Source organism: Equus quagga, chromosome 3 (assembly GCF_021613505.1).
Source record: "Equus quagga isolate Etosha38 chromosome 3, UCLA_HA_Equagga_1.0, whole genome shotgun sequence".
Taxonomy (NCBI): Eukaryota; Metazoa; Chordata; class Mammalia; order Perissodactyla; family Equidae; genus Equus; species Equus quagga.
The window spans coordinates 85,603,910-85,627,573 of NC_060269.1; the positions used below are offsets into that span (position 1 = coordinate 85,603,910).

The 23,664-nt window shown below is 43.4% G+C and overlaps 1 protein-coding gene across 1 annotated transcript in view; it reads right to left on the bottom strand.

The window, feature by feature from the left end:
• HERC6 (HECT and RLD domain containing E3 ubiquitin protein ligase family member 6) overlaps positions 1 to 22,885 on the bottom strand; it is a 51,823-nt gene extending 28,938 nt beyond the window's left edge. Inside the window, exons 1-11 of the mRNA XM_046656805.1 lie at positions 22,357 to 22,885; positions 20,736 to 20,895; positions 18,673 to 18,749; positions 15,335 to 15,562; positions 14,320 to 14,414; positions 12,942 to 13,069; positions 12,110 to 12,246; positions 11,100 to 11,167; positions 5,851 to 5,972; positions 4,993 to 5,052; positions 2,167 to 2,260 (exon numbers count right to left, since the gene is read on the bottom strand). Of these exons, the coding sequence (XP_046512761.1) occupies positions 2,167 to 2,260; positions 4,993 to 5,052; positions 5,851 to 5,972; positions 11,100 to 11,167; positions 12,110 to 12,246; positions 12,942 to 13,069; positions 14,320 to 14,414; positions 15,335 to 15,562; positions 18,673 to 18,749; positions 20,736 to 20,895; positions 22,357 to 22,555 (1,368 nt within the window). The 5' untranslated portion in view covers positions 22,556 to 22,885. The remainder of the gene's footprint in view (positions 1 to 2,166; positions 2,261 to 4,992; positions 5,053 to 5,850; positions 5,973 to 11,099; positions 11,168 to 12,109; positions 12,247 to 12,941; positions 13,070 to 14,319; positions 14,415 to 15,334; positions 15,563 to 18,672; positions 18,750 to 20,735; positions 20,896 to 22,356) is intronic.
• Positions 22,886 to 23,664: the final 779 nt, after the last annotated feature.

Genomic DNA, 23,664 nt, shown 5'->3' on the forward strand with positions numbered 1-23,664 from the left:
GTTCTTTGCTTAAGATGCTATATAAGCCCAAATTCTAACCACCCTTTAAGTCACTCATCACTACGTACTTCCATGTATATGTGGGAAGAACATGTTAATAAACTTCTGTTTTTCTCTTGTTAGTCTGTCTTTTCTCAGTGTAATTAAATGAATTACAATGAAACTAAAATGGGTAGAGGAAAAATAATTTTTTTCCTTCCCTACAGGTGCCCCCTATCTCAACTCTCATTGGACTACGATGTGAGAAGAAGCCTTTGTTGTGTTAAGCCACCGAGATTTGCAAGCTGTTTGTTACAACAGCTTATGTTGGAGGAGGCAATCAAGAGGATGTGACCATGGTTGGCCCTCAAGCTGAATCCTGGCACGGCACTCGGGGGCTCCTTACCCCTCCTCTTTCCTTGGAATGTATGCTCTGCCCACTGTTGCCACAGTGGGAACTGTTCCAAAGACACAGCCTGGAGAGGGTAGGGTGTGGCTGAGACCATGTGGATTGTGTACGTGACTAAACCAAGTTCAGGCCTCCCTGTAAGCTTTTAAGATTCTGGTGGGCAGGTACGGAGATATACCCATCTTGCAGCTGCCCAAGACAAGCCTCGTTTGTAAGTTCCCTTGCTTTTAAACCCACCACCTGCCAATCTGGAGTGGTCTGCCTCTTTCTTTGGTCTCTCCGTACCCTCCGTGTCTGGGGTCCAGCTTGTGAACCAACAACTTATTTATTCTAATAGATCTCAGTTACTCCTAACTACAGTATCTGCCTCTACATGTCATAAGGGGTAAGAAAGATGATCTATATAACAGTCAACTGTGAAGTACTGTATATTATTATTAGGACATTAATCTTCCTACAATTTATGTTTTCATATGTCCAGAAGAACGTGATTTCTGTGGAATGTAGGTGTATATGAGAAAACAGTGTCACAAAGTCAAAAAACTTTGAGAAAAAGAGGGTCAAAAAAACTAGATTTCTTTTGGTGTATGACATCACAGAATCTTTGATTTAATAATATGCATCATGACTCCATAATAATATGCAGTGTTCCCAAAGTTGTTTGCTAAGAACCCTTTGTCCTGGAGCCTTCTGTGAAACTAAATGTTCCTTGGAACTCAGAGTGGGAATAGCACTCCTAGGTATCTCCCATATCAGCTAAATAAATTTATTTTAAAAATATAATGGTAATATTTACTATTCTTCTTCATCTTGAAAATAAAAATATAGTAGCTACTGCATATTAAGGAACACTCTCCCCCTTTCCCTCCCAAATGTAGAGACCCAAAATTGTATAAAGATGACTTTAAACTGAAGACATCTGAGATACAGCTGATGCATAAAGACGTCTTCAGGGTCCCCCCATCTGACTAAAGGCAGAGCCTTCCGAGAGGGAGGCAGCTACAGATGCCCTCTGGGTGGGGGAGCCTCACTGCCGGGAAGAAGGCCGGCCACTTCCAGTTGGATGAGAAATTGCATAGACAAACACGATCACAAGCTATCATATGTTCCATTTGTCCCTCTAAAAGCCCACTGTCTCCCAAAAAAGGCCATTTGTTTTCCCACAGAAGCCCTCTTGCCTCCCTCCCTTTTCTCTATTAAGTTGGGCTCCATACCCTCATCCCCAGCTGTTCAGGGAGCCCTTTCATCTGAATGCTCCTGTGTGCACGTGAATAAAACTTGTTTTCTTTTCTCCTGTTAATCTGTCTACTGTTAATTCGAACGCCCCCAAACACATGAACCTAAATTGCTAGAGGGTAAGATTTCCTCCCAACACAACCCAGGATCACAAAACATTAAACTAGAATAGACCGTAAAGATGAACTCAACTTACAGGTAAAGAAAATGTGACCCAAACAGGGTAAGGGAGGAATCAGGAGCAAATTCATCTCAAAATAGAGAATGGGCTTTTCAGGCTCCCTTTTCATAGGTTCTTTACCTCTCAAGCATTGGTTTTCTCACATTAAAAATAAAAATATATCTACTGTACACTTAAGCATTCAATAAGAAATGCCAGCACCTAGTAGCATCTGGAATATAGTGACCGCATAATAAACACTAGTCCCCTCCCCTATCATTCTTCCCTCTCAGTCAGCTCCCAACAAAATTAAACTGCAACCATATTGGTTCCTGTAAAGAAATTCTATTGCACTGTTTCTCAAGTAAATATTGGCTATTACCATGAGAGAAATCCATTCCTTTTTTGTTAACTTCTTGAAGGTATCTCTTGCCATTTCTAAGTCCACATCAATGGAAATCGTTTCTCCAGATTCTCTTTGGATACAAGAAATGCAAAAAAAAACCACATAAACAGATGGAAAGGAATATTTCTAAACTTCCTATATCATGAAGTATTGTTTTATTTTATACTATATATCAGATATAAACTTTTTCCTTACAGCTTGCCTCCTTTCAAAATAATTTACTTGGCACAAAAAAAATTATGAAATTTATGTTCTCCTAAAAGAGAGTAGTTAATCATTTATTATCTCTACAGTAGCTACAGCAAGTTTGGGCTGCAGTAATAGCAAAATTCTACATGCTGCGTCTGAGTACGGAAACAATTTATCCCCATGCTCAGCCTGCACACTGAGAACTGAAACTACCCTCCCCCTACATACCTTACCATCTACATTTCCATTACTTTGGGATTCCACTGTTTTAGCATGACTTTACTCTTCCCAAAGTCTCTTGCTCAGGCAAATGGCTTGATAATTCTTTATAGGAACATCCCAAAAAGACTCATTAATTCTTCAGTAGAAGGCATCAAGACAGTTTATACCCTAAAATCTTTGAATCTCGTCTCAAAATCCTTACCTTGCTGTTTCCATCCATTCTGGATCATTGTATCTGTCTCCAATCCCAATCAAGCCTCAAACCCTCCCCCAGACTCTGCGCCCCCCTGGCCTTCGCCCTCAGAAATATTACCAAAGCTTTGTCTAGGTGTGGCCTTTCCCTGGGTTGTGTTGGTAATACTTGAGGAGCCTGCATTCTGCTGAACAAATTCTTTTTCTTTTTTGAGGAAGATTAGCCCTGAGCTAACATCTACCACCAATCCTTCTCTTTTTGCTGAGGAAGATTGGCCCTGAGCTAACATCTGTGCCCATCTTCCTCCACTTTATATGTGGGCCGCCTGCCATAGCATGGCTTGACAAGCGGTGCGTAGGTCCACACCAGGGATCCAAACCGGCAAACCCTGGGCCACCAAAGCAGAGCACATGAACTTAACTGCTGTGCCACTGGGTTGGCCCCTGAAGAAATATTTTATGTTTGCTGGATTAACTGATCTATTTTAATATGAGAGTTAAAACAGTTGTGCATGTACTAAAACAGAGTACTATTGTAAATTTCCCTTTAAAATATATTCTCCTTTGCAGCCTTTGACATCTTAAGATCAAACCTTTAGGTTCATCACTCCTGGGAGGGGGGCATGGATACTTTCCCACTTTAGAAAGACAATATCTTGACGTAGAAAAGATTCTCCTGTATGTGGTAAGGATAAGGATTAGCCTGAGGCCAGAGGGGGGAAGAAAGAGGATACACTGTGTGGAAGAGTCCCTCCTTTCCAGCCTGGAAGGACGGACGGCAAGAAGAGGAAGGCAAATGGGAGAGAAAGCAGGCAGAGGGAAGCAAAGCCCTGATTTCTCCTCTCCTGCCTTTGGCTGGGATGTGTACCAATGAATAGGGATGCTTTGGGGGCTCTAGAAAGATACTGTCTCATGAGCCACCAGGGGGAAGCCGTGACATTTAGCTTCCCTGGGCTTCTCTGATTCCCAGCGAAGTTGCTGGACCCAGCAGTTCTTCCAGTCCCCGGGAGGGGTGACTGAACATGCAGCTGTGTTAAGAACCAAAGGGACTGACAACTGGGCTTTATGTAGGGACAAGGAATACCTGCAGTAGGGTTAAGAGAGTACCACCCAGCGGCCAGGAGGGGATCTAAGATGTGTCCAACTATCTTCTGAACCAGTGAGCCAACTTGAGGCCAAGTCAACAGGGAGGGATAGGACCCGACCTGGCGAAGGAGGACCGGAATGAGCTCCATCAGCTGCAGACACACCAGCAGGCGCTGGCCTCCAGAGAAGGCAGAGGCAGCCTGAGGGCACCTTTATGCTGCTATCCCCCCTCCCCTCCCTTATATCCTGTTTAATTAATTAAATAAGAGGCCATCACACTGACGTGGCTCTACTGCCATGGTGACCTACGCAAGCCAACCAAAAGCGAAGCCTGGAACTACCTCAGAGTTAGAAAACTGAAATCCGAGGACAACCCATCACAAACAGCCAACTAGGCTTTCAGCTACAGTCAAATAATTTGCTTTCTTTGTTCCTGCACCTTCTCTCTCTGTCCTCCCCTGGCTCTGTGGGAGGAGCACTCCTAACACTTCCGATGTGGTGCTGCATGATTCGAATCGATGTTTGCTCAAGCTCTTAACATTTGAAATATGCCTCACTTTATCTCTTAACAGTTCCCAGGCACAGTATTGGAGAGCATAGAGGGAGGGGAAGAAATAGAAGACCAAACGTTGAGCATTTCACAAAGGAATTGTTTAAACTACTGGATCAGACCAAGTGTCAAACCAAACAGAAAAGTTAGATTTTCCTCTGCAGTAGTAAGACTAAAGATAAAATAAATAGGATGTATTTTCCTTATTGATCTCGCCAGAGTAAGAACTGCCAAGTGCAGTCTTGGCCTCTGAGGACTGCAGCCATGTTAGAATGAACTGATCACTCGCAGATACAAAGATCCCGAAGAAACGCTGTTCCTGCCAGTCAGATAACAGAGAAGGGCAGGCCGAGGAAGTGAACCATGTAAACGAGAAATGACAACTTACAGTGCTCTAAGAGAAAATTACACAATGGAAGAATTCTATCACAACCTATGGAGTGTTCTGTGTTGGATTTTTGATTCATAGATAACAAAATTCACAAATTAAAATGACTGACTCAAAACATTTGATTTTAAATATTCCCCAGTGTTTTAGGAGGTCAAGCTCATGTAAATATTACCTTTTCTTCAAAAAACTTGCAGTCAGACAAGCAGGTGATGAAAATATCAGGCTAATTTCACTGCAAAAGTAATAACATAGGGTTAAGTCGCAAAATACTATAAAGCATGGCTCCTTGTATCTTATGTCTGAATATACAACTGATGACATGGAATCATTATTATTCAACATAACTACGCTCCTAAGAGTCTTCTAAATTCGGGGTATACCTTGTGCATGTTACCGCTAAATCTCTTCATAAGGATTTGATCAAGTCATCTAGATTTAAATAAAACACAACTTTCTGAAAACAGAAGCTGATGGAGCTCCAAAGAATGAACTCTGAAGATATAAAAACAGTCCACCTTAGTGAAGGCTTTGATTCACTTCACCTAGCAAGGTGGCTGGGAGAGTGCCCGTGCTTGTATACCTCTGTGAAGTAAACGCTGAGCGAATGAGCACAGCAATGACTTCCTCCAACTCAGAGGTGGTGGGAGCAAATCATGGGTAAAATGCAAATACCTTCACAGCAAAGCCAAACCCTCTTTTTTGTTTTTTTCTTTTTTTGAGGAAGATTAGCCCTAAGCTAACTGCTGCCAATCCTCCTCTTTTTCCTGAGGAAGACTGGCCCTGAGGTAACATCTGTGCCCATCTTCCTCTGCTTTCTGTGTGGGACGCCTATCACAGCATGGCTTGACAAGCAGTGCCATGTCTGCACCCAGAATCCGAACCGGTAAACCCCAGGCCACCAAAGTGGAACATGCGCACTTAACCGCTGAGCCACCCGGCCGGCCCCAAACCCTCTTTTTAATGTCTAAGATAAAACAACCGAGGCTTCAGAATAAATAGAAGTGGTTTATAATTTATCAGACAGAGCCACCTCTTAGCCACTTCATGTTCAGTGCTTCCTATTGTCACTGCCATCCATTTCTCTGTCAGGGACTGGTTCATTCGGCTTATTTCTGGCAGGGTTTTCTTGGAAACGCTTGAGGAGCTGGCATCCTTCAAGGAGGGAAAAAAGAAAAAGAACAATCAAGAAAACAAAACACACACGCATGCTGAGTGATAAATAACACAGTAAAGCTGGGGCACAGCAGGTGGACAGGCCCCGCCCTCTCGGACAGTGCGCTTTGCTGGAGCTTCGGCGTCAGGCTGGCCTGGCATCCCAACTCCTGGCCTTGACTGCTTTGCTTGGTCTGAGCCTTAGTTTTACCATTTAAAAAACAGGATAACACAAAACAACTGAAAACAAGGACTCAAACAGATACCTGTACGCCAATATTCATTTCAGTATCCCTCACAATAGCCAAAAAGATGGAAATAACCTGTGTCCACCAACAGCATCCACAGATGAATGTGGTATATACATACAATGGAATATTATTCAGCCATAAAAAGGAAGGAAATTCTGATATATGCAGCAATATGGATGAACTTTGAAAACATTAGGCTAAGTGAAATAAGCCAGATACAAAAGGACAAATATTGTATGATTCCACTTATATGAAATAGGCAAATTCATAGTCAGAAAGTAGATTAGAGGTTACCTGGAGCTGGGGGTAGGGGGATGGGGAGTTATTATTTAATGGTTACAGAGTTTCTTTTTGGGGTGATGCAAAGATTTTGGAGATGGATAGTGTTGATGGTTGCATAACATTGTGAATGCAATTCGTGCTACTAAACTGTACACTTAAAAAATGGTTAAAATAGCAAATTTTATGTTATATATATATTTTACCACTATTAAAAAAATGAGATAATACCTACCTCAGTGGGCTCTTGTTAAGATTAAATGATATTAGGTAAACAAACCTATGGATTCGAGTAGGTGCTCAATAACTATTAGTTTCCTTCTCCCCTTTAATCACCCACAGACTTCTACTTTTCTATCAGTGGTTCTTAACTTTGGCATGCATCCGAATCACCTGGTGGTCTTGCTGGAGCATAGATTGCTGGGCCCATCCCCACAGTTTCTGATTCAGTAGGTCAGGGGTGGAGCTCAACACTTTGCATCTAGCAAAGTCCCAGGTGATGCTGACGCTGCTGGTTTGGGGAGCATACTTTGAGAAACCCTGGTGTCTACTGAAACTAAATGGCTCAGCCAGAGATGTCGAAAATCACCGTGTAGAAAGAAAAATCTGTCTTTAATATAGTCTTCTGAAGACCTTAGTGCTCTGCTGCACATTATACCTATGCCTCCACTCAACTTGTTCTGTGTCAGGAAATTCTGCATCACTTTTGTTCATTGCTTAAATAAAGGGCTCTTGAAAAAGATGTGTAACCATGACTCCTAAAGTTCCCTTCAGCTTCTTGTTCTGAGTCCTGAGTGTCCCCTGTAGTTCAGTCCTGAGGAAGCTTTTCTTCCTCCTACATTCAAGGAAACTTAGAACAATGAGGTGCTCCCCACTGGCACCTACATACCATTTCTTCTACTTTCTTCTTCAAAATCCCAGCTCCTCTGAAGGGCATGACATCAGACTTTATCATCTGCCTCCTCTTCTTCTACAGTCATCTCCCAATGTCCTAGTCACCACCCTCAATCATTGAAAACTTGAGCATCTTGCTGACTGTCTTCCTCAAGCACCACCATGCCTGTCATTGTTCCTGTCATTCTTGGCAACTTCAGAATTGATGAACACAATCTATCTCCCACTTGGATCTCTCAATTCTTGATCTTATCTCCACTCTTTTCCTCTGCTCCACCTCAGCCACTGATGCCCTGGATCAGGGATTCTAAACTGACACTATTGACATTTTGGGTCAGAAAATTTTTTGTTGTGAGGGGCTGTTTTGTGCATTGTAGGATGTTCAGCAGCATCCCTGGCCTATACTCATTAGATGGCAGTAGCTGCCACCCCAACACACACACCGCCCTCCCATTATGACAGCCTAAAATGTCTCCAGACATTGCCAAATGTTTCCTGGGGGGCAAAACCACTGCTGGTTGAAAGCCAGTGCCCTAGATACAGATGATACCTGTACTTGATAACCATCAATAATTGTTCCACCTTCTAAATTTCTGTTGGAAACATTCTCCTCTCTGATCATCATATACCATCTTTCTGATTTACTTACTTTAGAGTGGAACCCTCAGTCCAACATTCTTTGATGCTGGAACAAGTTACGACTTTTGAGACTGTTGGGATGCAATGAATGTGTTTTGCATGCAAGAAAGACATGAACTGCGTAGGGGCGGGGCCACAGGGGCAGAATCTTATGGTCTTTGTGTTCCCCTAAAATTCATGTTGAAACCTAACCCCCAATGCGATGATATTAGGAGGTGGGGCCTTTGGGAGCTGACTGAGTCATGAGGATGGAGCCTCCATGAACGGCATTAATGCCCTTATAAGAGACCCCAGAGAGAGCTCTCGCTCCTCCTACCCTGTCAGGGCATAGCGAGAAGACAACCATCCATAAACCAGGAAACGGTCGGTCCCTCACCAGACATCCAATGTGCCAGCGCCTTGATCCTGGACTTCCCAGCCTTCAGAACAGAGAGAAATAAATTTCTGTTGTTTATAAACCATTGAGTCTACACTTTTGTTATAGCAGCCCAAACAGGCTAAGACACTTATTTTAGAGTGGAACCCAGTCCAGCATTCTCTGAGGCCTGAGCTCTCCAATCCATTGACTCGATTGTTCACTGCCCATCACCCTTCTCCTGTCTTCCTGACCCGGCTTAGATTCCATGGTCAGCACTATAATCAGTCCTTTGCAAGCACCTCTAACTCTTCTGTCCCTTTCCTATTGTACTTACCTAGCAGAAGTCCATCTGTGGTTAAACTCAACTCTGATTAGTCCATAATGCAATCCAAACAGCTTAACATCACTGGAGAAAATCATCCAACTGTGCTGACTGATTTCACTTTACCTCTACGACCACAAATTTCAAACGGGCCTTCGAGACTGTTTAGTAATTTCCCATGACATTTGCTTTCTCCTTCTCTGAGACAACTATTGTACGCCTTCCTTTTATTCCCAAACCTGTAACACTCCTCTTCCACTTCACTCACTCGCCGATGGGGAGCAACCAGGCAGGAACTAATCACCTTCCGCCATCCACCTCCCCTTACCTGCCCTCTTCCTTATTGGAACGGAATACATATTTCTGCTCAAATGCCTCCATTCTGCATTGGATCCTGCTCTGCTCTCCTATTTGGGACATTGCTTCTGCAATTAATGGCTCTTTCTCATGCATCACCTATTTCTCCGTCTGAACTGGATGATTCTCACCAGCATACAAACATACTTACTATCACCTCTCTAAACAACAGCAAAACCCTCCCATAGCTCACAACAAATCTTCTCAGAACCATCGCAGTCATTGTCTCACTTGCTCCCCTCTTATTCTGGGTCTACCCTACTCAGTCCAGTTTCATTCTTTCTCCCCAAAGATGATGTAATCTTAAGAAAGCAAAAACAAACTCTGTTCCTCTTACTTGACCTTTCAGTGCAAGGTGACAGAGCTGGCCAACTTCCTCCTTCTAGAAATACTTTCTTCTCTTGTTGTGATGAGCCACCCTCTCCTAACTTCCCCCTACCTCAGAGACTGGTCCTTCTCAGTCTCTTCTTCTGGCTCCTCCTCACTGCCTGACCTCTAAATGGGGAAGTCCTCAAGGCTGGATTTTGGCCCCCTTCTCATTTTTACTGTCTCTCTGGGTGACCTTTCATCCAGACCCCTGGATCTAAATACCATCTACAGCTTGATAATTACCATGTTTCTATTCTGGTGCTGACATCCTCCCTGAGCTCCAGATTCAGACATCCAACTAAGACTCTGAGGACATTTCAAGCTGACCCATCTCACATAACTGACCCCACCTCCCATTCCTGACTCCATCGCATATAACTCTTCACCCTTTTCTACCCAGCTCTGCCTGACTCGCCCTCTTTCTGTCCCTCACACAAGCTAAACTTATTCTCGCCCCAGGGCCCTTCTATGTGCAGTTCCCACTACCTGAAATGTTCTTTCCCTGGATCTAGGCATGGCTAAGATGTCTTCTCCAATGTCACGGCCTCTGCCAGGCCTTCCCTCACTGACATTTCTAAAGAAGCCCACCTCAGCAGTCTCAAATGACACATTTTGTATTCTTCAGAGCACTTGTCACTCTCTAACACAATCATATTTATTCTGCATTTACATGTTTATTGTCTGTCCTTCCCCGCAGAACCCAAAGGCCATGAATGAGGGCAACCTTGTCGGTACTGTTCACTGTTAGCCCAAGCACGAGGGCAGAGCCTGAGACACGGGAGGCCTCTGTTAACTGGCTGACTGAACGGCTATTACAGAGCAGCCAACTACATTCTCCTGACTATCCCCAGCACGGAAACCTTTCCTCTGACCACTTTCCGTCCCAGGGAATACAGTAAGAGTCTAGATGAGCGTCAAGTTTAAAACATTCCTGATAACAGAAAAAAGTACAAATTAGGAAAATCAGTATGCTTTTGTGTCCATGGCTACTGGTGTAAGCTTTGGGGCTAGACTGCCTAGGTTTGAATCCAGCTCTGCCACTTCTTAGCGGTGCAACTCTGGGGAAGTCCACCTCTCTCAGACTCAGTTGTTTCATCTGTAAAATGGGGGAAGTAATACCATCTGGAGTTGATCTGAGGATTAAACATGTGGATCCATCTGGTGTACTTTGGTGCCTAACGCCTGATGACTATAATTATCATTGGTCATTACTGTTATCATCATTAATATTATTTAATAATAAAAAGTTACTGTAAAAGCAATGAATTTGGATTTTGGGTCTCATGTGTTAGGAAGCCAAATGAGGAAATGAGAATTGCATAAAACTTTTAAAAAGCATTCTAGAGCCAGCCCTGATGGCCCAGTGGTTACAGTTTGGCACTCTCACCGCTTCGGCGGCCCAGGTTTGTTTCCCAGTTGTGGAACCAAACCACTCATCTGTCAGTAGCCATGCTGTGGCGGCAGCTCACATAGAACGTACTGGGGGACTTTGGGGAGAATAAATAAATAAATAAATAAATAAAAAGCATTCTAACAGAGGATCTTACTATTTTAGTAAGAAATTTGAAGACATATGAATGATACAATGTTTCAAATACTGTTCTGAAATATAGAGGAAGAAAATGATTTTTAAAAGAAAGAGAAAGTATAATGGATACCTGAGAAGTTGTCACAAAGTTGGCATATGTTCCAGCAAAAATGTGTTTGACTTGAACATTCACAAGGTCTAAAAGAAAGTCATAAATCCATGCTTATGGTTTTTAGATGTAAAAAATATATCTTTTGTTATAAACCTAAAACTGCTCTAAAAAATAGTCTTTAAAAAAATCTGGTGTATTACCAAGCTAAATTTACTTATTTATTTGCAATTTATATTCTTCTAAACAGATTTTGACTACAAACAGCATAAAAGATTAATTTTGTGATATATTCATTTAGCTGAAAATTTAATTTTTCACGCACTTGCATAATGAAGCCAGGCTGCTGTGCTTTAGAAGAGGTTTGATTAAATACATAAAAGTGTATCATTCTGATGCTTAAGTAACCTATTTGGGATCTTCTTTTGTATGACCTCAGTCTTTAGAAATGATTACTAAATACTCTAGGGATCACTGCAAAAGAAAAAATGCATATTATACAAATTAAAAGTAACAGTCCTACGAATGGATAAAGAAGATGTGGTATTTATACACGATGGACTACTACTCAGCCGTAAGAAATGACGAAATCCAGCCATTTGTGACAACATGGATGGACCTTGAGGGTATTATGCTGAGTGAAATAAGTCAGAGGGAGAAAGTCAAATACCATATGATCTCATTCATAAGTAGAAGATAAAAACGACCAAAAAAAACCCCACATAGCATTGGAGATTGGACTGGTGGTTACCATTGGGGAAGGGGGGAGGGGGGAGGGCAAAAGGGGTGATTAGGGTCACATGTGAGGGGATGCACTATAATTAGTGTTTGGGTGGTGAACATGATGTAATGTATCCAGAATTTGAAATATGATGTACATCCGAAAAAAATAAAAATTAAAAAAAAAAATAAAAGTAACAGTCCTAGAAGAACCCCAGTTCTAAGTACTCCTTTGAAAGGAAGCTGAATAATATTTCTCCTCCACTGGCATCAATTAACACAAAATCGTGAATTAGGGGGACCACTCATACCCTCAGCAGAGAGCAGGCAGCTGATGTCAAAGTTCTCTGTTTGGGCCTCCGGGTGAGTGGAGCTGCTTCTGCAACTTGGTCCACGACCAAAAGACACCACTTGACCAGTGGTGTAGACATATGCAAGGGTGTGATAACTGCAAAGAGAGAACACATTATAATGAAGACCAGGGTCATCATGCTTTTTGAAGAAGGTGATGTTTCTTAACACAAAACAACAGGTTTATCTTACACTAAGCATGCAGATCCCTGATCACAATGTCAGGGTTAGAGGCCACCAAACGATGTGGCTAAACAAATGGGAGGTAAGTATTAACTCATTACTAACCTTAAATATAGAATCTTATTGATGGGTCTTTACTATGGTTTCTATGCTTTGTGTTTTAAATGCAAGTACTTTTTTTGAGTTGGATAGATGATACTCAAAGTAGCCTCATAATTGCCTTATGAAAAAGTCTGAATATAAATGCAAACATATATCACCTTCTACAAGCATGAGATTAATTTTGTTTTATCAACTCAAGTGGATAAGCACCATTATTTTTGTTAAAAACTCACCACCCGCCCCCAAACCTAGTAAGGCGTCTATACACAGTAAACTTCCAATAAATTCTTATTAAATAAATAAAATGCCCAGGATAAAGAAAAAGTTGGAAAAATTAAACTATATTATTTGAAAGAAGTAAATTTTCAGAAAGGAAAATGATCTATAAAAAGAAAAGTCACATATTTGAGGGTTTTAAGGTGTGATAACATTTCATATGAGTCCGTTCTGAGTAATAAAATATAACACTTTCTACTCATGCTAAAAAACATTAATAAAGCCTATTACCTTCCACAATCTATCTGTGAAACTAGGCCATCAATTCTTTCCACGAGCTGTGGGCCTCTGTCCTGCGCACTGGGGCTGTGTCCCAGCTGTCCACAGCTGTTGTCTCCAAATGTGAACACTTTCCCATTCTGTTTAAAAAAGGAGGAATCAGACTAATTTCAGGTCAAAAAATGTAACTAAAAGTTAAAGATTGGGCCAGCCCTGTGGCAGAGTGGTTGGGTTGGCAAGCTCTGCTTCGGTGGCCCAGGGTTTTGCTGGTTCGGATCCTGGGCACGGACACGGCACCACTCATCAGGCCATGCTGAGGCAGCATCCCACATGCCACAACTAGAAGCACCCACAACTGGAATATACAACTGTGTACTGGGGGGCTTTAAAGAGAAGGAAAAAAAAAAAAAAGAGATTGGCAACAGATGTTAACTCAGGTGCCAATCTTTTAAAACAAACAAACAAACAAAAAGACCCTTAAAGATTAAGTATCATAAGAGTTATATGTGAGCACTAAGCGAAATATAAGCTTTATATAAAGAGGAGGGGGTCTTATAGTTATTTCTAATAGTAAATGTAAAGTTAACACATTAAACATGGGAAAAAAAAAATCAGTGGAATTCCCTTGAGAACTAAGCACTCAATACACAATTGTAGAATGAATGGAGGGACCAGTTAACGGGCTCAAGAGTAACACTAACATGTAAGCAGAGGGTTGCTTTATTTATTTGAGCATTACTCTGAAAATAATCTCTTTTTCAAAAGATGACTCTTGATTAAAACAACTCTAGCCTTCTCCTGCCAACTAAGAATAAAATAATCCAAACATGTTTATAAAACAAATAATAAAAATTATTTTAGCTGTTGAGTTTTTAAATAAGCATTTCAACCCCACAGCTTTCAAGTCTATTCCTTATGGCAATGGAGAGAATCCAAACCATTGGAATATATTGTATGGCCAGTATAAGAAGGGGAGGAAAACATTCAGGAAGCCGGCTTGTAACTGTGCCAAGTAGGAAATGGAACAAAGAGAGTTCTAGGCTGTAAAGTGGGTTATTGAAAACTGTAAAAATTACTTTGCTGCTTCTATAATAATTTCCATCCGTAGACCCACATTATGAATGAATAATTGCCAAAAAGGATTAGCTCCTGTAATAATCTAATTTAGTAGGTATCTAAAAATATTTCCTAAAGCTGAAAGTAGCTTTTGTCTTAGGATCTTGAAAATTTCATGCTTTTACTGGGTTAACTTCTCCCCTTTAGATATTTGTACACTGAATGGCTGTGCTGAGATATTGACCCATATGTTGCTTTCAGCAACAATCAGTACACGTACCTTGTGGTAACACTTCCCTAGGATTTAAAAAAATAGCAAGACGTTTTGGATTACCTGGGTGAGCACCGCAGTGTGCTCATAACCACAGCTGATGTAAATCACACCCAGATTCCTCAGCGCACCAATCGAACGAGGCTTGTAGCTTTGCACTGTTGGAAGAAAGCAGCATCTTCAGAGCATAAGAAGCAGACTCAGATGTCACGAGTTTTTATATTTTTTATACTTTTTAATATTTTATCTTATAATTCATTAACATAATCTGTAAGTGAATAATCAGAAGTATTATTAGCAGTAATTAGCAGTCTTCTAGTCCAGTGGCTCCCAAACTTTGCTGCACACTGGAATCCCCTGGAGGATCTGTAATACTGATGAGGCCTCGCTTCCATCTCCAGACATTCCAATTGAACTGGTATATGGTCCAGCCTGGGCACTGGGATTTTTAAATGCTCTCAGGGGAGACAGAATAATGTCCTCCTGACAATGTCCATGTCCTTTTCCCAGAGCCTGTGAATATGTTAGGTTACATGGCAAAGCAGAGTTAAGGAAGCAGATGGAATTAAAGTGGCTAATCATTGACGTTAAAACAGGGAGGTGAGCCTGGTAATCACGGGGACCTTTATCTGAGGAAGAGAGAGGCAGAAGAGTCAATGTCAGAGTAACGTGACTTGAGAAAGACTTAACCAGCCATTACTTGCTCTGAAGAAGAAAGGGGACTACATGTCAAGGAATGCAGGTGGCCAGGAGAAGCTGGAAAAGGCAAGAAAATGGTTTCTGCTCCAGAGCCTCCAGAAAGGACCACATCCTGGCTGACACCTTGACTGTAGCCCAGTGGGACGGGCGCCAGACTTCCGATGGCCGGAACGCTAAGATAATAAATTTGTGTTGCTTTAAACTAAGTTTGTGATAATTTGTTGCAGCAGCAATAGAAAATTAATACAGCTCCCTAGAACAAGTCTAATGGGGCACAAAGTTTGGGAACCACTGTTTTAACCTGTGAGACGGCCCTTTGCAGAGTCTTCCAACTGGAAAGAAAGAACGGTTTACCGTAGGAACAAGACTATCTTGTTACCTGGAACATTATTCCCGCTGAGGGCCAGCTGCCCTGCGCTGTTGTTTCCCCAGCCAAATGAAGTCCCAGAGACAGACAGGGCAAAGCTGTGGGCCCCTCCTGCAGCCACCTGAGCCAGGGGGATCCCTTCCAGGGACCTCACCCTCTGCGGGCTGTCTTGGGAAGGGAACTCCTTCCCCAGGCCCAGCTGACCTTGGCTGTTCTTTCCCCATGAAAACACTTGGCCACCTACAAAAATAAAGAAGAGAAATTCAGAATCACACACACATTGGAATACCAAATGCAAGTAGAAACTACCACCCTCATTCTAAAAACCTTTAAAGAATAAAACAGGAAGAAAGGAAGTTAAAGTATTCTGGCTAAAGGCAAGGGGGCTGGTCAAGATCACCTTTAAAAGTCCCTTCCAACAACATCCACTCTTCTTCTCTCTTTGAGTTAAGGGCAACCATATTCTTTCAGCTGCTCAGGCCAAAAATCTTGATTCCTCTCTTTCTTTTACACTCTTTAACCCAGAAAATCCTAAAGCCTCTACCTTCAGAGATTATCCAGAATCAAACTACTTCTCACCCCTCCATTGTTACCACCTCAGCTGCCGAGTCACCATTATTTCTCTGCTGCAGAATTACAACAGCGCCTCACTGGGCTCCCAGATTCCACCTTTGTCCTCTGCAGTCTGTTCCCCAAAGAGCTGTCAGGGTGATCTTTATAACTATAAGTCAGATCAAACCCTTCAGGAGCTTGTTATCTCATCCAACAAAAGGCCGATTCTTCCCAGTGCTCACAAGCCCCATGTCACCAGTCCTCCCCAGGACCACTTCTCGGCCTCATCTCCCCCCTTGCTCAGGCTCTCCTGACGCCCGCTGTTGCTGAGCACACTGCTGGCATACCCCTACCTCATGGCCTTTGCATCTGGATCATTCTTCTGGATCTTGGCTTAGCATCATGTCTCCCTCCCTTCCTTCCTTTTGGGCTCTGCTCACATGTTGCCTTACAAGAGAGCTTCCCTGACCTCCTTTATAAAATAGAAAGACCCCTGCCCTCCACCCGAGGGCTCGCTCGCTCTCTGTCCCCTAACCCTGCCCCACTTTCCTGCACACCCTTATCTCTATCTGTTATACCACATCACTATGTGTCTCTTTAAGGGTCACTTCCTCTACTTCCCCCCAGAATATGAGCTCCGTGAACACAGGGTGTTAGGTTTGTTCACTGCTGTATCCTCTTTGCCAGAAACATTGGAGGCACTCAGTAAACACTTGAGAAAAAAACATTTTATGTTGAATCTGACCAGAAATGGACAATTTATATCAGGTCAAAAATCAAACTCTTCTAATAATTATTTATCCAGAGAAATGCCAACACATCTCAGATTTTTGTAATTTATAATATCCAGTTTTTATATTTAACTCCTCTAAAGTTATTTCCACCACCGAAAAGAATTTTTTAAAGATTTTTATTTTTTTCCTTTTTCTCCCCAAAGCCCCCAGGTACATAGTTGCATATTCTTAGTTGTGGGTCCTTCTAGTTGTGGCATGTGGGACGCTGCCTCAGCGTGGTTTGATGAGCAGTGCCATGTCCGTGCCCAGGATTTGAACTGACGAAACACTGGGCCGCCTGCAGCGGAGCGCGCGAACTTAACCACTCGGCCACGGGGCCAGCCCCAAGAATTTTTGAGGGCACAACGCAAGATGTCAAACTCTCGAAGGTCTATGAGGACTCGCAGCTCAGCAGAGAAAAGTATCAAATGCTGGGCTCAACACAGCCTCTCCAGGCCAGACCAACGCGAGGACAAACCAGTACCCAAGGAACATTCACATCATTTCCATAATCAACAGGGACCATTTGTAACAACATGGATGGACCTTGAGGGCATTACGCTAAGTGAAATAAGGCAGACAGAGAAAGACAAATACCGTATGATCTCACTTGTATGTGGAATAAAAAAAAAACGAAAAAAAAACCCCAACCTCATCGATACAGAGAACAGATTGGTGGCTGCCAGAGGTGGGGTGGGGAGGGCAAAGTGGGTGAAGGTGGTCAAAAGGTACAAAATTCCAGTTATAAAATAAATAAGTCCTGGGGAGGTAATGTACAGCATGGTGACTATAGTTCATAACACTGTATTGCATATTTAAGATCTGCAGGGAGAGTAAATCTTAAAAATTCTCATCACAAGAAAAAAAATTGTGTAAACTATGTATGGTGATGGATGTCAACTAGACATTGTGGTGATCATTTCACAATATATACAAATATCAAATATGGTGTATCCCAAACTAATATAATATTGTATATCAATTATACCTCAATGATAAATAAATAAATAAATAAATAAAAGAAGGAAAGGAAGGAAGAAAGGAAGGAAAAGAGACTATTCCTTTTTGTACCCTTACTATCTGCTTTGGACTGTACAGGATATATTATGTACCCTCTCTCACTGAATCTTCTAAACAACCAGTAAGTTAGGCATCAAGATGCCTACAGATGAGAAAACTGAGACGCATCAAAGTTCAATAGCCTGCCCCAGATCAAATAGCTGGAAATGGTGGGAGAAGGAATCCTCCTGCAGCCACGGGGTCGCCTGGTCTCATAGCCTGCCTGGCGCAGTGGTTAAGCACTTAGGGCTGGGATGTAAGCAAGTAGAGGCTCAAATCCCACCTCTTCTATTTCTTAGTGTGTGACCTGGGGCAAACTACTGAAAGACTGGGAGCCCACATCTCCTCATTTCTGAAATGAGGGTACGAATAATACCGAGCTTCTGTGTTTGTTAGGTGATTATAGGAGATAACACGTGTAAAGCATCTAACACATAGGTGGCACATAGAAGGCAACCAAGAAATGCTGGCTGTCCACGGCCCCTGTGGCACAGCTGCAATTATGCCTATGACAATCCCCCAAGGGACACACGAAAGGATGGGGCATGTTAGTAAATATTGAGGCATAGTTTTGACATCTTGCCTTTTCTTTCTTTGATCTAAGTAAAAAAGACATACAGGCCTTTGTCTGTCTGAGGTTGCCAGTGTTGACAAGGCATTCAGCATAAAGGGCACAGTGCTGGAAATAACCCTGCTGCTGAGTTCTGAGGGAATCAGCCAACCAGATCATGTGAACAGAGATGGCTCTATGGCAATGAGACGTGAATCAGACACTACTTAGAGGATAATAAGAAAAAAGAAAATTGAAAAAAATACGAACAACAACGCATCTTATGAAATCTGGGGAGTTAAAAACTTCTAAATGCATTAAAATGAACCCCAATGCATTAAAAATCAACAGCTATCATTCATATTCAAACAATTACTCGCTTATGACACTTGGTAGATCCAACAAGCCTTTTTTACCTTCTGATAATGCCAGGGAGTGGTAGTCTCCACAGGAAACTTGTATTATTTTTATGCCAGTCAGAGTTTTTATCTTCCTATAACAAAAATGATACAAAATCTATTAATCCTTGTTTAGAATGGGTCATCAAGCGAACCACAGAGATTTAAAGCTATCTCAGGTAATACACCTGGCCTAAGGAAACAATTTTACTTCCCTATATTTCTCTAGCACTTTCATTTGAAAGCCCTCAGACTGTTTTTTTGTTTGTTTGGGTTTTTCCTTTTTTTTTTTTGATGAGGAAGATTGTCGCTGAGCTAGCATCTGTGTCAATCGTCCTCTATTTTGTATGTGGGGTGCTGCCAGAGCATGGCTTAATGACTGGTGTGTAGGTCCACACTCCGGGTCTGAACCTGAGAACTCCGGGCTGCTGAAGCAGAGCACATGAACCCAACCACTATGCCACCAGGCCGGCCCCCTCAAACTGTTCTTAACATGACATCAACACGTACACAGGTACAGGGCAGAATCCAAAGTAGTTTATAATGCAAAAGTGATCTTTATGGACTTTTAATACATTATATCATGTACTAACTTTTATTCTTTACTTATTAGCCTAAAAGAAAAATAAATTTCTTCAAACATGTGTAGCATGGATCTTTAGAATTTATAGAACACTGTCACCTACGACACCTAATTTAAGCCCTGTGAGATAAAGAAACCATTAGGTTGAATCCCATTAAATTGACATTTTTGTGGATCAAAAACCTAACTATCAGCAATTTCACATGCTTGAAGCTAGTGGAACTCAAAGAGCTCACACAGGTGCTGAGCTGTAGAGCTGGACTCACACCTCGGTGTTTTCATTCCGAGTTCAATGCGCATCCCCGCAAGCCACAGTGATCTCTCGTAAGAGTTAACGACCAGAGGAGGGAAGAAGAGGTAACTTCCTAGCATTAAAAAGCAAGCTTTTGAAAATCCTCAAGCATGTAATTCATGACCACACAATTCAGACTGCTGGTCATAACATCTGTCCAAGGAAGCTGTTTGTGAGGATGTGATTTTTCCCCCCGCTTTACTAAGTAAAACATTAGGACCCAGTGGCTTATGATAAGCCAAAAGGTTATGTTGAGAGGAAAACTCTTCCTCTTCCAACTTGAGGCCAGTGTTTGGGGGCCTGCGAATTAACTGACAATAGACAGATTAACGGGAGAAAAGACAAGGTTTATATACGTGTACACACAGGAGATCCAGTGATGGAAAGTTTATGGAAGAGCCTGAGTAAAGGTTTACCTATATATCAACTTAGCAAAAGAGGGTTTTTAGGGCTTCATTGGGAAAGTATGGAAGATTCTTTTTTTTTTTTCCTGAAGAAAATTCACCCTGAGCTAATATCTGTTGCCAATCTTTCTCTTTTTGCTTGAGGAAGCTTGTCCCTGAGCTAACATCTGTGCCAATCTTCCTCTGTTTTGTATGTGGGTTGCTGCCCCAGCATGGCTGCAGATGAGTGGTGTAGGTCCGTGCCCAAAACCAAACCTGGGGCGCCAGAGCGTCAGAGCACACTGAACTTAACCACTAGGCCATGGGCCGGCCCGTCTCTTGGGTTTTTTGATGCTGACTGGGCAACCTGTCTTCACAGCAGCTGACTTCACAGGAAACTCCCTCCAAGGAGGGTTAATGGCTGCTGTATTTTCAGAATGCTCGGATATAGTCAGATAAGAGAAGTTCAAAGAAAATTTCTTTCTGCATCTTCAGTAGCTCAAATGTTTTCACTTTGAAATAATCTTTATACCAACTCTGGGGGCCCAACTGGGTCCCCACAGTTATTTCCAATAGATAAGACTAAGTCGAAAGGGCCACATGCTCTCATTTAACCCTGCCCTTCTCCCTGTCCCTCACAGGACTCTGATAAGAAATAATAATTGCTGTTACAGGTTTTTCCTGCCTCTTCCCCTCACTACACTGTCATCACTGAGGTTCGAACTGTGTTTGTCGTAGTCTGTCTTTGTACTCCGGCCTCGTGCGTGGTGCCTGACACATGAAATTCAAAAATATGGAAGGAAAGTGCGAACTGCTCACTTACTTAGGTGTTAAATTTATTCCCTTGACCTCTCCAGTTCCCAGCTGCCCTTCAGAGCCCGCGCCCCACGCGAAGACCCGTCCTCTGTGACAGACAGCCAAGGAGTGCTCCTGCCCACAGCTCACGAGGCTGACTTGTAGAGTTTCCAATGTCCGAATCGGTTCTTTAGGAACAAAAACGAGACAAGACCCCCCACAAGATTATTAATTTACCAAGTTTAAGATAATACTTTCCTTCAAAAAGAAGGGTCACCTGGATTTTTCGTCTCTTCCAAAGGACTGTTAGATGGAGGCATAAAGTCCACGCTAAAGCTGTGAAGGAAATAAGCTCAATGGGTGTTACACTGTCCTTACGGGAATGTGGCTGCTACTTAAAAGGGTGGGCATCGTGGAGGAGGGGAACTTGTAAGGACTATGATTCTTGACCTCACGTTTCTCTATGATGGTGGTAGCAAAGCCCAGCAAAATAAAGGGAGCTGGAGAGAAGATGGGCTAGCCTCTGCTCCGCTCTTCTGGCTTCCTCGCCCTGAACAGTGAAAACAGTGAATCTCCTGCTCAGGAGGAAACCGCAGAGAGCCCGCCTTGTGAGAGCGAGGGGCGGATGCCAGATCCTCTCACAACGAGGAGCGCAGTACTGTGCCCCCAAAGGCAGCAAACCTGCCGCGAAGGAACACCTGACCACATTTCCCTACAAGTCAGTCCAATCTGCTTTCTCAAGGGGTTTGTCTCTGAATTATTACAGGTTTGGAGTCAAGTACATCATTACCATTTTTAGCACTTAAGTTTTCTTTTTCATCTTTGTAATCTTATCCTTTTCAACAATTTACTTTCAAACCACGCAACAATAAAAATTCTCCCAAAGGTTCACCCATTCATGGAGGTAGAAACTGGAACCACTTTCCTGGAGAACAATTTGGCATTAAGTATCATGTTGTCCCTCATTTCTACCTGAAGGGGATCAGGATACGGCACCCAAAAATATGCCACTTTGGCATAAGGATTATTTTGAGCCAAAGGCAATTGAGAATCAACAGATGCAGGAAGAATTCTCAGCCCTCCCTTTATCCGCCTAAAAGCAGGGCACAAATTTCCCTTGTACAGGTGTCCCCTCTGTCCCATACCAGGAAGAGAAGAACGACTCTTATCACCAGAGTCGGCATCAACAGATAGATTCGCGCAGAGCAGGACTGCTCTCAAAAGGCAAGCGGAGGGACCACCTCTCTCTGTTCAGGGGAGGGCGGTCCAGTTTAGCTGCGCTCTCAGTTTCGCTTTGAAGGTGAACTGGAAACTGAAACAAACCCGAGGCGCGTCTGGAAAACGAAATTGATGAAGTTGTGCAAACCACAAACCATCACTCTGTTTAGATGGATTCGCACAGTCAAGGACTGGTCTCGAAAGGCAAGCGGGAAGGACCACCTCTCTCTGTTCAGGGGAGGGCGGTCCAGTTTAGCTGCGCTCTCAGTTTCGCTTTGAAGGTGAACTGGAAACTGAAACAAACCCGAGGCGCGTCTGGAAAAGGAAACCGATGAAGCTGCACCCGGGCTGCGCGGAGCACCGATCTCCCGCCTCCCGGGGGCCCGCGGCCCCAGGCCCCGCGCGCCCCGCACCTGGGTCCCGGCGCTCACCTGGCCGCTCCCCGCGCGGCGCGCCCCTCCGGCCCAGCTGGCCCCGGCTGTTGTCCCCGTACGAGTGGACCGTGCCGTCGCTCAGCAGCAGCAGCGCGTGGCGCCCCCCGCAGGCCGCCTGCCGCAGCTCGGGGCCGCCCGCGCCCGCCGGCCCCCGGCGCAGCAGCCCGCCGGAGCCCGCGTCCCAGCAGCAGTACATCTCGCGCCCGCGCCCGTCTGCCCTGTCCCGCCCGGCGCTCAGAGGCTGGGGACAGGTGTGCGCTGACTTCCCGAAAACCCGGAGGCTGGCTGGCTCGGCCCCACCAGCCGTGGTCTCCTCCTGCCGTCAACTCGAATCCAGCGGCACTGCCCTGGCACTTGCGTCATCCTGACGTCTCCCCGCCTACGGCTTTTGGGGGATGAAACAGGAGCGCCAAGTGCTGAGGAGCAGAGGGGACTCCGGTGGAATTTCCCCTGGATTTGCGTTCGAGCTAAGACCCCTGTGAGCTGTGTGACTTTGGGCAAGTTACCTAACGATTTTGTGCCTCAGCTACCACGTCTGTGCAATGTGGACGGTTATGTTAGGATAATTTAGTAGATAAACCACAGTAGGTTAGAATTTGGCGCCCGAGATGCGAAAGCCTCATGGTGCCTACATTCTCCTATTTATAAACAGATGAATAAATAGTATAGTGTCAGGTGGCAACATGAAGAAAAACAGAACAGTAAAGGAACAGAGGCTGGGGGCAGAAGGAAGTAGCGTTTTTTTGTTTGTTTTTTTTAAAGATTGGCACCTGAGCTAACAACTGTTGCCAATCCTCTTTTTTTTTCTTTCCGCTTTTTCTCCCCAAATCCCCCCAGTAGATACTTGTATATTTTAGTTGTGGATCAAGAACTAGTGTTTTTTGATAAGGTTTCAGCGAAGACCTCTCTGATGAAGTGACATTGAGCAGAGCGCTGCAGGAACATGGGAAATGAGGGAATGAGTCATGCTCATCTCTAAGGGCAGGGGGTGAGGGGGCAGTCAGAAGGTTTTGAACAGAGAAGTGACATGATCTGACTTCAGTTTTAAGAGAATCATTCTAGCTGCCATGTAGAAAATAACAGAACAAAAATGGATGCAGAAAAGCCAGTTAGGAGAGGCTGCTGGATAAATATTTGCTGCGCCTTTCCACCTAATGGCATCAAGCTTGAGCATGTGAATTTGTTCTGGCCGATGACATCAGGCAGGGAACATCTTCCAGGAGTCTGGGTTAGAAGGATGATGCTGGGACTAAGGTGCTACCTTAGAGGGGAGAATGGGAAGAAATGATCACATACAAGATGTTT